Genomic DNA, 13,452 nt, shown 5'->3' with positions numbered 1-13,452 from the left:
CAGCGACGTCACCTGTGACCCTTTAAAGACACATTTATGGATGCAAATAAATGCAGTGCTGCAGTCAGTAAGAGAGGCGGGCTGCATGTGAAATGTTAGCTACAGCAGGAGAGTGTTTCATATGTGTGCGCTGTGTTCAGCTGCTGCTGAATCACAAACCTCGGACTGGCTCACACAGGCTAAGAGGCTAATTCTGGTTTTGGACTTGGTTCCTTTAATAGAATTTATTATGAATTTTATAATAATCATTGAATCATATATATTATATACAGTATAGAGATGGCACGATACCACTTTTTTATATCCGATACCGATATCATAAATTTGGATATCTGCCGATACCGATATGAATCCGATAGTGTTTTTTAATCAATAAAACAGTTTTTTTAATATCTTGCTGCTTTTTGTATTTGTTCATACTCAAGTTAAAAAAACAAACAAACACTAAAGCTATTCTGTTATACCTGTATGCAAAAAATACACTGCACCCAAAATATTTCATAGTTCAGCAAAACTGATCAATCTAATAAACTTAAACCTGCTCCATCCTCCCTATTCTGGTATTTTAAAGAGTACTTAGCAGAAATATTAAGCAAAAACTCCCAGCAAAAAAAAAAAAAATAAAATAGGGAACCACCCCCCACCCTCCACCTCATGATGCTTAATTGACGTAATCAACTATAATTTGATGCAGTGTGGAAAAAAAAATACACAGAAATCAATTATTTTTCAAGAATAATCAAATAGATTCAACATCTTTCTTCAACAGAATTGCAGACTGCACAGATGGTACCTTCCCAAAGGAAAAAGTACTACAGCTTACTAGGGTATATTAGACTTAACAGTTACTATATACAGTAATGGACTTCTATACATTTTACATCAGATTAAAACTTTGGGTGTACGATTCAGATAATTATTTATTAAAAGCTCGACATTTTAAATGAGAATAAGAAAGAAAAGTATGTCTTTGTGCCCCCTTTTCCCTGTTCATGCCCTATCGGCCCCCCTGGCTAAACTTTGCTAGATCCGCCCCTGCACAGTTACCAGCCGTCAGCTGCGTAGAAAAAGATCCTGGTGTAGAAAGTAATATTAAATAAATTCTAACAACAGCTTATCAAGCTTAAACGTGCTGCTGTTGTTCAGCCGCTGGTTTCCTCTTTCTGGCGCGAAGTGAGCAATAAAAGAAAAACAAGAGAGACGGACTCGCGACAGAAAAGCCGATCAGCTGATCATTGATCAGTTTCACGATTGAAGTAGCAGCAGGAGAGGGAGGGAGAGGCAGTCGCTCCATATATCGGTTGTTAAGCTTAATGCTGGAATGCTTTACAAACATTCAGAGATGAACTTACACACTTGCTTTACTTCTCTCTGACATCACTTCCTCGGAGATGAAATGCTGGTTTGGTAGCGAGGCTACAAATACACACAGCCGCTCTATCACGTGACCCGCACTGCTGCGATGTGCTACGGTTATGAGCCGAGTTACGCCATGTCGCAAGTTTTGTGAGGTGCTTTTTTGATATTTAATGGATCGATTACATTTTTTTATTTTTCTCCGATATCCGATCCAGTAATTTAGGTCAGTATCAGACCGATACCGATACGTAATATCGGATCGGTCCATCTCTAATACAGTATAATGATGTTAACTTCAGCAACCCAGAGCAGCAGTATTTATATACACACTGAGACACAAACTGAGACTCTGTGCTGACTTTGAATATAAAAGCACATTTAAACCTGCTCTCAGCCCACACGTGCTCTGTGATCACTGAGGTAGAATATACAGGCTTCTGCTTGCTCTCCCTGCACGCTGTGCACTGAGCTCCTTCACCACAGTGACAGCTTCACCACCTTTCTTTGTGTCCACCTCAATTATAAAGTCGTATTTGTCCATCATTCCCAGTAAAGCATAAAGCTGCTCCTGCCCCGTGGGCAGCGATGCTGCATTCAGGTGTAGAGCCACCCTCTGTGACACCGCCGCTGGGATCCGAGGAGGCCATTTGTGCTCAGCCAGGACTACAGTGACGTATGGAAACAGGCGCTCGACTGTGGACACAAAGACCTGGAGCAAAGAGAAGGAAGACTATGAACAGCAAGAACACTCCAACGCCTAAAAATGACACTTTTCCATCGTCTAACTGGATCGGCACTGGACATTGTTGGATTGGGAGTGAACTTGAGTTTGGCTGACCAAGCCTGAGCAGCTAAAAAGCCTTCACGAAGAACAGAGGATTGCATTTGCTTGGGGACCGTCTGACAAACATGCAGCTTATACAACTCAAGCTTGCTACAATTCCAACACTAATTTCTAATAACTGTTCTCTTTCTGTGGGGGTGTGATGAGTTTCCCAGCCAGGGTGGACCCTCAAGAGGAGGCTCCAACATTTACACCTGCTCGATTCTAGTTTGATGGATTTCCAGCCAGGTGTGTTAAACGTTACATGCGTCTGCTCTGCTCTGTTATTTATTAACGTATTGTCTGCAGACACTGCTTCAGGTGGGATCAGATGTGCTTACTGCTGTGCTGTCGCTGCTCTGTAAGCCCTCCATGCTGATCCACACAGGCCTGTGGAGCTCGTCGGCCCTGTAGGCTGACTGCAGCAGGTTAAGAGAAGCCTCCAGCAGCTGCTGACTATGGACCCTCAGGTAAATTCCCCAGGAGGTATCAGCAGTCTGCCCAAGGGTCTGAATAACATCCTGAGAACACACACATGATTGGCCTTAATAAAAATGTAACCAAGCTGGTGGTTGGCTGGTGATCTACAGATATACCTGCAGTGTGAGGGGCTCTGAGCTCCTTCCAGAACCTTCTACCAGAAGGACTCCAGGTCGACTGCTGTCAGAGGTCACACGAACGACCAGCATCCCGCTGCCCCCACCTGTTAGTGAAACAGACTATCAGTGTGACTTTAAGGTGGTGCGACAGCAGCATGTGCAGGTTTACAGTTTGACATCATCAGGATGAACAGCTGATCTGTGACATGCTGCATTATCATGAGGTGATTAGGAGATCGTAGCTATGAAGGGACGGACAGGCTGTGACACGCGGACCACGACTGATACTCAAAGGGCCAAATGTTAGCCGCACCTCTGCACCGGCAGCAGTCACTTCCCCGTTGTCCAACACGCCGCCTCTGTCCACTGCGGCTTCAAACACTGATCTCTGATCAAGCAGCTGTGCTCTGTATTCTCTGCTCAGCACAGCTGTGAACACTTCTGTCGCTTTCATTTCTATCAAAATTCAATTCAATTCAATTCAATTCAATTTTATTTATATAGCGCCAAATCACAACAAAAGTCGCCTCAAGGCGCTTCATAGATACAGAGAAAAACCCAACAATCATATGACCCCCTATGAGCAAGCACTTTGGCGACAGTGGGAAGGAAAAACTCCCTTTTAACAGGAAGAAACCTCCGGCAGAACCAGGCTCAGGGAGGGGCGGGGCCATCTGCTGCGACCGGTTGGGGTGAGAGAAGGAAGACAGGATAAAAGACATGCTGTGGAAGAGAGACAGAGGTTAATAACAGATATGATTCAATGCAGAGAGGTCTGTTAATACATAGTGAGTGAGAAAGGTGACTGGAAAGGAAAAACTCAATGCATCATGGGAATCCCCCGGCAGCCTACGTCTATTGCAGCATAACTAAGGGAGGATTCAGGGTCACCTGGTCCAGCCCTAACTATATGCTTTAGCAAAAAGGAAAGTTTGAAGCCTAATCTTAAAAGTAGAGATAGTTTCTGTCTCCTGAATCCAAACTGGAAGCTGGTTCCACAGAAGAGGGGCCTGAAAACTGAAGGCTCTGCCTCCCATTCTACTTTTAAATACTCTAGGAACAACAAGTAGGCCTGCAGAGCGAGAGCGAAGTGCTCTAATAGGGCGATATGGTACTACAAGGTCATTAAGATAAGATGGGGCCTGATTATTTAAGACCTTGTATGTGAGGAGCAGGATTTTGAATTCAATTCTGGATTTAACAGGAAGCCAATGAAGGGAAGCCAAAACAGGAGAAATATGCTCTCTCCTTCTAGTCCCTGTCAGGACTCTTGCTGCAGCATTTTGGATTAGCTGAAGGCTTTTCAGTGAGTTTTTTGGACATCCTAATAATAATGAATTACAGTCGTCCAGCCTGGAAGACAACAGATACTCTTCGTTTTTCACAATTGTTACTGTAACGGTCAAAATCCCAGGACATCAGCAGGTTCAGAAATGTTCAAACCAGCTTTTCTGCCACCAAGAGTCACTAAGAACATCATCCTGATGACCGATGTGAACACAAAGGTTCAGCTGCCACATGACTTCAGTGCATACATCAAGTTCACTTTAAAAAATACCTTGAGAAAAAACTCACGAGGGATCTCTGAATGCTTCGTGGCACAAATGAGGCAGTTTCTTGGTGTTTCTGGCGACAGTGCCACACTGTCATTCATAATGTTACCACCAGATGTCGCTAGCATATGTAAAGTACAACTTTGAGAGCGTGCTTTGCCCGGGCGTTTCAGTCTGGCACGTTAAAATCAGGTTATAAACCCTGAGGTGTAAAACGTTTGTGTCAACCTGCCTGAAAGCTGATGGAGCAGGGAGGCCCGGTCGGTGACGGGAAGCAAAGGCACAGCCAGGCGGTTCATGAGGTCTGAGCTGTAACCTGGGTGGAGAAACTCCATCAGATCTCCTCCAGGATAGAACCTCCTCACGCTGTCCTTCTTACCTGTGAACACACACAATGAACGCAGGAAGAACTAAACAGAAGCAAACTCTTCTTCATCTCAGAAGAAGCTTAAACAAATACACACAATGAGCAAAAGGTTCAGTTTTCAATGATTTTTCATGTAGTTTTCTAATAATGTTTTTCTTTGTTTTTCAACAACAGTCAGAAAGAACTCACTGAAAACAAATCTGTTGATTTGAATAAATCACACAAACACAATTATTATTTTACCCAAACATAATCTGTGTAAATCTGCTCCATATAAACGCTCCTCACCTACAGCCTGCTTAAATTCTGACAGCGTGGGTTCATATATGTCATAGTAGACTTGCCACGGGTGGGTGTTGTCACGGACAAACAGCAGGTCGCTGACGCTGGGGTTAACAGAGCCCTGCCACAAAGTCAGGCTGAACCTAGACACAAAACATCGTAACAGTCAGTCTGTGGCGCTCATGGACAGAGAGCAGCCCCCAGTTACTGGTTTGATTAGCAGATTTTCAGTCATTGCCATAGTAAACTTGGAAGTTATCTGTTACCGTGGTGACTGGTTGAGGAGCCAGCTCAGGTGCTGCCAGCCGCTGCGAACCAGCATGGCATGGACTGGGAACGTCACCTAAGAGATGAAACGTTGAACAGTCAGCTCTGCCTTTCTCCGACACCTCAGAGCGTTCTCATCCCAGCACGTAACACACCGACGATTTGTCCCAGGCGTGTTGGGATGGGAGCGTGTCGAACACCTACTGGGACCACTGAAACCCGGATTCACACTTACCCTTTGAGGTACGTCTTTGATCATGTTATACATTTCTTCCACCATGGCTCTGGAGTAGGTTTCGTTTGTGAGGTGGTGAATATAGAGTACCTAAAGAAATAAAGCAGGTACAGCTGTTATTCAGTCAAAAATATAAACCATGTGTTTACCATCTCCACTGGGTTCAGGCCAGGTGACTGTGGAGGCCAGGCCTCCACCACTCTCATTGGTCTAACAGCCCTCACACAGCCTGCAGGTGTGTTTGGGGTCATTGTCCTGTTGAACAATACATGATGGCATGTTGCTGCAGGATGCTGTGGTAGCCATGCTGGGTCAGTGTGCCTTCCGTTTAAATAAATCTCCAACAGTGTCACCAGTAAAGCCCCCCCACACCAGCAAACCATCAACTCCATGCTTCACAGTGGGAACCATGCATGTAGAGACCATCCACACACAAAGTGGAACCAAAGGTCTCAGATGTGAGCTCATCAGACCAAAGCACAGATGGTCTAATGTCCACTCCTTGTGTTTCTTGGCCCAAACAAATCTCTTCTTGTTGCTTTTCCTAATGCTGGGCTTACACTGTGCGATTTTTGGCCCATTTTGAGCCGATTTTTGAGTCGTGCGACCGTTTTGGCGATCGGCCCGAGTTTGGCCTTCATCGTGCGTCGTGCATCGTGTAGTATACGTGGGGTAACGAGAAGCGATTAACACCTCACGACCAGCTCCCGATCATCAATCGCTTGGTCGTGAGGGTGTCACCGCAGCTTCTCACACTGCGCACGCGCAAACACAAATGTCAGCGAAAAAGACGGCGCAGCACGGCAGTGCAGCCTGTGATCTGGACACAAGCGATGGAGGCACAACTTGTAGAACTTTGGAAAGCTCATCCGAGCCTTTTCGATGTGGCCTCACAAAATTATCATGACAACAACAACCGTGAAAATAGTTGGATCTACACTGCTGCTCAATCACAGCTGCCTGATCATGTTTTTCATTAGCAATTTAGCAAAGCTGATGGTGGTGGTGTGTCTGTGTGAGTGACAGACAGAGAGGGAGAGCGAGCGACAGAATTTCTGTTATAACCTTCATTTTATGAACAGTTATAAATGGAGTGCTCACAGTGTGAGCACTCGGGTCGCATCAGAGCATCGGGTCATATAGTGTGAGACCTGCATCGTGACCTACGAACTTCTAACCCCTGCGAGTCAATCGTGCAGTTTGAGCAGGAGCTGAATCGTGCGACTGAAAAAAAATCGCACAGTGTGAGCCCGGCATTAGTCGTGGTTTGTTAGCAGCTATTTGACCATAAAGGCCTGATTTGTACAGTCTCTACTCTACTCAGATGTGTCTCTACTCTGTGTGACATTTATCTGGGCTCTAATCTGAGCTGCTGTTAACTTGTGATTTCTGAGGCTGGTGACTCGGATGATTGTATCCTCAGCAGCAGAGGGACTCCTGGTCTTCCTTTCCTGGGGCGTCCTCATGTCAGACAGTTTCATCGTAGTCTTGATGGTTTTTCTGACTGCACTTGGGGACACATTCAAAGTTTCCGACTGACTGACCTTCAGTTCTTAAAGTAATGATGGGCTGTTGTTTCTCTTTACTTAGCTCACTGGTTCTTGCCATTATATGAATTTCAACAGTTGTCAAATAGGTTGGTACACAGCTCACAGCCCTGACTTCTGCACAACACGACTGATGGTCCCAACACCACCAATGAACCCTGACAGGCACACCTGTGAGGTGAAACCATCTCAGGTGACGACATCATGAAGCTGAGAGAAGGCCGCAGCTCTGTCAACAAAACAAAGGGCGGCTACTTACAGGAATCTAAAATACATTTAGAGTTATCATTGTTTTCTTTGCTACATAATTCCATATATCTTGCTTTGATGTCTTCAGTATCTACAGTGTAGAAAGTAGTAGAAATAAACAAAACCATTAAATGAGAAGGTGTCCAAACTCTTGATGGGTAATGTATGTCAACATTAATTCAACTGTCTTTAATTTTAGGGATCACAAGAACATAAAAGCTGTTTTGTCTACTTTAGCTCAAAGGCTTTTTTTGAAGCTCAAAGTTAAAGTTCTTCTTCCAGCTTTGAATTCTCTCATAAATGTCAGTTCAGGATTCCTTGAGTCTCTTCCTGTTCCTGACAGGAACATTCCCAGAACCTGGTCACGTGCCTGGCACAGTGGTTCAATGGGATTCTTACTGTGAGCATGCTATACCTTCCATCCAGGAGACAAAGTCACATCTGGAAACTTGTCCTGAATGAGTTCCAAAAACCTGAAAAAAGAGGGAGACATAAACATGGACTGATTCTTACGTAGCGCTTTTCTGCTCTCCCAAGTCTCCACACCACACTCACCCAATCACTTTCTTCTAAGCTTTTTAGTGCTTCCTAACTACATTCATGCTGAGATCGGAGAGCAACCTGGGGCTAGTACCATGCCCAGGGACACTTGGCATGCAGACTGGAGGAGCCAGGGATCGAACCACCAACCTTCCGATCAGTCTTTAGATGTTAGACATTTTCCCTTCCTAATTCTGAACTCTGTCCAAGGGTCTGTGTCCGGTCTAGCTAGGATTTCATACCTGCTTCCATTGACTGGAGCCACAAAGCTTGGGACGTTGGGGCCTCTGAGGATGTCTGCATTCAGCCACACAGGTCTGTTTATTCCCTTGTTGCTTTCCTTTTGTTTAAGCAGGTCCAGTGACAAACCCACTGATTCCAGAGCCTTAAAGTCCAACTTGATGCCTGCAAACAAACACGCCTTTAAAAACTGATCTGATGGATGTTCTGTGGAGACAGTTCTGATCTGTTCTGTACCTTTTCCAGAAGCCAGTACAGCATCTAACCATTCGTCGAGAGTGTTGTCACTATATATGTCGGGAGGGTGTGCCATGATCGGCACTGGCTTTTCATCAGGGGTCCCATAACCCATGAGAGTGACATCGGCTTCCAAGATCATGGTGTCACCTGAAAAGATGACAGGAGGCGGTGCATGTTTTGTCTGTACCCGACTGTAGGTTCAGGCACCGACACCATCAAATAATGCAGTGTTGTCTGTGTGAGTTTGGGTGTTTTTACCCATGAGCGCTTTGTACATGTCCTCCTTGCTGTTGGCTCGGTGAAACCACGTAGCCAAAAGGCCGTCCGCTTCACTGATGTTCCCCGTCTGCACCAAGTACTCCAGCATGTCTCCACCAGAAAACGAGGCAGAAGAAGGAGCTGAGGAACACGATTGGACAGCAAGACAGTGACAGAGTCATAGGTACGTAGTCCCTGTCACAGCAGAGCTGGGAGCTTTCGACTCAAACAGCCGACGGTGTGTTTTTGGGGAGGCTGCTCTTTGTTGGGAGAGCAGTTTGTTTAAAGTTCATTCATTTCTTCAGCTTAAAGATTCTGTTTAAACCCATCCCTGTCATAGTCACACAGTCCAGGGTCTCTACATGTAATTATATCGTTTCTTTTTTGTTTGTTGCCCAATAAAGACGTCGAAATGCTGCTTTGTGGCAAAACTGGTGCCAGACTTGAATTTTGATGGTTTGTGTATGAACTCTTTGTTTGAATGACATCAACCCCAGACTCAGAAAACGTGTAAGTGGACATTGTTTTTGAATATGACAGTAACAGCCCTGTGACATCATTTAGCCACCAGCAGGTTATCAGGTTCATATGGACGTAGGTCCAAGTCCAAAACACCCCATGTTTTACTATTTTTACATCAATATATTAATTCTACAAGATAACAGCTACAGTAGCCACCTCTTATTTCTTTATGTTTTCCTAGGAAAATACTAAATGGCAGCAATGTATGAAACATGCAGCCTGTGCAGGTCTAACGAGCTTTACAGATTTGGTCCAAACAGCCTATCCTGTCTCACACGAGCTCGCTTGTCTCTTTGGGAATATTTAACCTGAAGCTCCAGGTCCAGTGTGGCCAGTCCACAGCAATGACCCACTGTGTGTTTTTCTATCATGATATGCTTTTACTGCACTGACAGTGTGTTTGGGATTGTCAGCATGCTGAAGCCATTGTGAGACAGATGGGATTTGGCTTATAAAGAACGCTGCAGATACTCATGAATGCTTTTTTCTTAGTGTCTTTTTTAAAGAAGCTACTGTCACATATTACTCAGAGAGACCAAGGTCTAATAGCACAAAACACATTGTGTAACATTATCTTTGTTACATTTCATGTCAATTGATTCAAAAGTCACACAGTTCAAAGCAGCCGTGTACTTTTTGTCCACATGACTATGGTCCTGTCATAAGACCAGAAGCCAAATGATGAGCACTCATGCATCATGGCATTGCAATGAGCTGCAGTATGATATCAAATGAACTTTGATCACACTAATCAAAAAAAGATTTTAGCAGCAGCAATATAAAGTTGTGATGCTGACACAGCGAGTATTTAAGTGTTACGTTTGGAGAAGGCACACTGCTGGAGGCTGCAGCACCCTGTGAAACCCTGCAACACTGTGGGCTGTTTCACCTGTGCAAAGACAGCAGGAAATGGGGAGTCCCATTATCTCATCTTACTGTCACTGTATACTCAGGTGAACTCTACATGCAGTAGGTATGCATGTCACAACACTGCCAGTCGTAAACTTTGAGCTTCCATTCGACTTTCAGAACCACGGCTAAGCCTACAGTCTGTGTTTGGCCTTATTAGACAGACACGGTGAAGAGGAAGGAGGGGGACACACGCAGCAAAGGGCCGCAGGTCGGACTCAAACCATGCTGCATGTGGTCGCCTGCTCATCCAACTAAAGCAGCGCCCTGGTCTTTACAGTGAAACGTGGTGGATGATTAGGTTAGGTAAAAGCAGTAATGTCACAGTTTACTGATGGTGTGCATGACAGCAGTTAAAAAATCCTGAACTGAAATATTTGGAAGAACTATGGTGCAAACAGAAAACAGGAAACAAAGCTTTGGCACGTCTGCTCAGATTTGACTGTTGTTCAGATCCAATGCAGAGAAAATGCTTTGAAGAAAGGCCACAGGTGCTGCAACCAGCTCCAGCTGGACTCTGATATTATTGCAGTTGTATATAATACAGTATATAAGTACAAAGTACTGTGAAATGTACCTCTGGTGATGAGTAATAAATGAATACATTTACTCAGGTATGTTTCATCATCTGGATCATAAACAAAGTTGCATCATTGTTTTATCATTTATATCGTACATATTGTAAAAATGTACCTGACGTTTTAGTGAGCAGCACAACAGGTACAACGATGACAGTCAGCAGCACGATGAGCACAACAGCCACAGACGACATTATCAGGAGTCGTTTGGGCAGCACGCCACGCTTCTTTGGACCTCGCTCCACTCGCTGGTCGTCAGCCTCGGGCTCCATCCTGTGGGAATACACGATTAATGCTCGTCTGTCTATTCTGTGTTAGAAGCAGCATTTCAGCATGTTGTAGAGGTTTACCTGACCTCACACATGCATGTCTCACAAGTGTACATGCTGCTTCATCTATTTTATTAAAGAGCAACTGATTTGTCTCCAACCTGTTTTGCTTTCCAGCAGTTCGTTCATCTCTCCTTTTATCCTCTCCTGCCATTCTCACACGTCTCCTGTCTAGGTTCAAATGTCTAAGAAGTAGGAGACCTCAGGGAGCGCTCACTCTTCTTTTATACGATCCTTTATCTCAGGTGCAGAGAACAGTTTTCCTTCTGATAAGGCGCACACACTCTTCAGGGTCCACTTGCTGCCTGACGAGCTGTGAAGCTGTTCTGTTATGTAATCTTCACTGTTCTGGGATTACAACACACACCCTCTACATATTTTGTCCGTGTTTGGAAGAATTGTGCATTACTCCACAGTGCCACACGGAAACATGGGAGGGATTATGGCATGAACATTTTCACATTTCTACAAACATGTTACTTCCCACAGGTTCGTGTGTCAGCCATCTGTCTCATTAGTTACAGCACTGGTTCCCAAACCTTTTTTGCTGCGCCCCCCTTTGTTTTACAAGACAAATGTTCGCAAATACAAGTAATCTGCAATAAATTACAGGTAGTAATAAAATAAACTACTAACTCTTTTACACTACGTCCGCACCTACACGGGTGTTTTTGAAAACGCAGCTGTTTTGTCCACGTAAACGGCGTTTTCACAGAAAATTGGGATTTTTTTAAAAACTTTTCACGTCACGCTGTGCACCACGTTATTGTTTACATGAGATGAATTGCAGAATGGCAGATAGACACAAAATACTGTTAATCTGACTGTCTGCAGGTTTTACATGCTTACATACACACACAGTTACTGTCCCTCCATTTACAAAGGCAGAGGCGTCACGGTGTGATTATTTTACGTGTAGTTGTTTTTTCCTGTGTAATAATATTCAACATTGCTGTCAATACATTTTTCAAAAAATGTCTCTCTGTGCAAAATGTGTTCAAAAACATAAACAGCTGTGGGATCCTGTTTGTCCGTGATTCAAACCGGGGGAACAAATCGTGTCAGGATCAGCCTGATATTCACCATTCACCAGACATATTCTTGTCTTTGGCTTAGAATGAAGTTGGTTTGGAAACATATTCAGCGATGCTTCATCTCCTACTTTGCGTTTCTGTGAGCACCCTGTGCTAGTAGTGTCCAAGCGTTTTTTTTTTTCCCTTTTCATACCGCCCCCCCCTCCAACCCCCCCGCAATGGCTCTGTGCCCCCCCTAGGGGGCGGGCCCCACACTTTGGGTGATTTAGTTCAGCTGTGTTCTGACCTGTGTCTAATAATCATCTCTGTCCTGTATTTAAGCCCTCAGGTCCCCTCAGTTTCTTGTCGTTGTCTAATCTGTGTCTCTCCTATGTTCTGTTCATCCAATAGAATTGTATAAAAGGCTCTGGGATTTTATGTCTATGTTCCGCAATATTGTGTGGGGTGGAGTCGTAGGAAATGACGTAGGCAGAAGTTGGGTGTAACGCGATGCTACTCGAGAAGGGGAGATTGTTTTTCCGTGTTAGTTCTGTTTACCTCGTAAGCTGTGTTCCTGGTTGCCATCCTTCACGGTGATGCTCCGAGTGTTAAGTTCATGACTGGAAGTAAGTTTCCTTAAATATGTTTATTTTCCAATTCTGATGTTGGCCGCGGCTTTAGTTACATTCTACCGCGTTGTAGCACCGCATTTTTTCATCTCGTGACTAGAGGCATGTGCCGCTGGCCGCCGCCATTATGTAGTAATTTTATTCGGCCACACGATGGTGCCAAAGTCCCTTTGTTCACAGTTAGGGTGGATGTTTCGGCTATGTATGACATTCCCACTGTATTTATTGTGTCCTTTCTGTGTTTGGAGCAAGAGATGTAAGATTGGCATAGTTCAAATCATATATGTTGTGTTATGTGTAGCAGCACGGTGGTTAGCACTGTTGCCGCACAGCAAGAAGGTCCTGAGTTCAATTCCACCATCAGGCCGGGGTCTTTCTGTGTGGAGTTTGCATGTTCTCCCCGTGTTTGCGTGGGTTCCCTCCGGGTAGTCCGGCTTCCTCCCACCGTCCAAAGACATGCGGCTTGTGGGGATAGGTTAATTGGATAATCCAAATTGCCACTAGGTGTGAATGTGAGTGTGAATGGTTGTCTGTCTCTGTGTGTTGGCCCTGCGACAGACTGGCGACCTGTCCAGGGTGTACCCCGCCTCTCGCCCTATGACAGCTGGGATAGGCTCCAGCGCCCCCTGCGACCCTGAAAAGGATAAGCGGAAGCGAATGGATGGATGGATGGTGTTATGTGTATATTCAGATGGATGTGTTGCTTTATTTCATTTAATTCTTTATGTATTTCTTAGTGAAGCTGTTTGTAACCCACATACAATGAGGGTACTACTTTAAGGACTGATATGAGGAGAGGTGGACAGCCTGCCCAACCAATCGAAATGCACAGGTCCCAGTATGTTTTGACCAATGGGAGAGCAGCCTGCCGCTGTATGTCCCGCCCACGTGCTCTGTGTTCGCTGCTATGTGT

General features: G+C 44.8%; 1 protein-coding gene across 1 annotated transcript; it reads right to left on the bottom strand.

Annotated features, from left to right (window-relative positions):
* Positions 1 to 185: 185 nt before the first annotated feature.
* Positions 186 to 11,305, bottom strand: fam151a (family with sequence similarity 151 member A). The gene is made up of 13 exons (XM_084912488.1): positions 10,999 to 11,305; positions 10,684 to 10,841; positions 8,560 to 8,700; positions 8,299 to 8,448; positions 8,064 to 8,226; positions 7,697 to 7,754; positions 5,486 to 5,575; positions 5,250 to 5,326; positions 4,990 to 5,126; positions 4,567 to 4,713; positions 2,779 to 2,885; positions 2,524 to 2,703; positions 186 to 2,068 (listed from the first exon to the last, which is right to left on the bottom strand). The coding sequence occupies exons 1-13, from the start codon at positions 11,049 to 11,051 to the stop codon at positions 1,772 to 1,774; spliced, it is 1,758 nt and encodes a 585-aa protein (XP_084768614.1). The 5' UTR covers positions 11,052 to 11,305; the 3' UTR covers positions 186 to 1,771.
* Between the last annotated feature and the right edge of the window lie 2,147 nt (positions 11,306 to 13,452).

This window comes from Perissodus microlepis, chromosome 18, assembly GCF_051167445.1.
Source record: "Perissodus microlepis isolate ML-2025 ecotype Zambia chromosome 18, ASM5116744v1, whole genome shotgun sequence".
Lineage (NCBI taxonomy): Eukaryota > Metazoa > Chordata > Actinopteri > Cichliformes > Cichlidae > Perissodus > Perissodus microlepis.
This window is presented reverse-complemented; position numbering and strand designations above follow the sequence as displayed.

Excerpts from the sequence above, each read along its gene's own strand:
- fam151a (XM_084912488.1), bottom strand. The coding sequence starts at position 11,051 with ATGGCAGGAGAGGATAAAAGGAGAGATGAACGAACTGCTGGAAAGCAA. Across the intron at positions 10,842-10,998 it reads ACTGCTGGAAAGCAAAACAG|GATGGAGCCCGAGGCTGACG; the intron begins GTTGGAGACAAA and ends GTATTCCCACAG. Across the intron at positions 4,714-4,989 it reads AGAATTTAAGCAGGCTGTAG|GTAAGAAGGACAGCGTGAGG; the intron begins GTGAGGAGCGTT and ends GTGTGTTCACAG.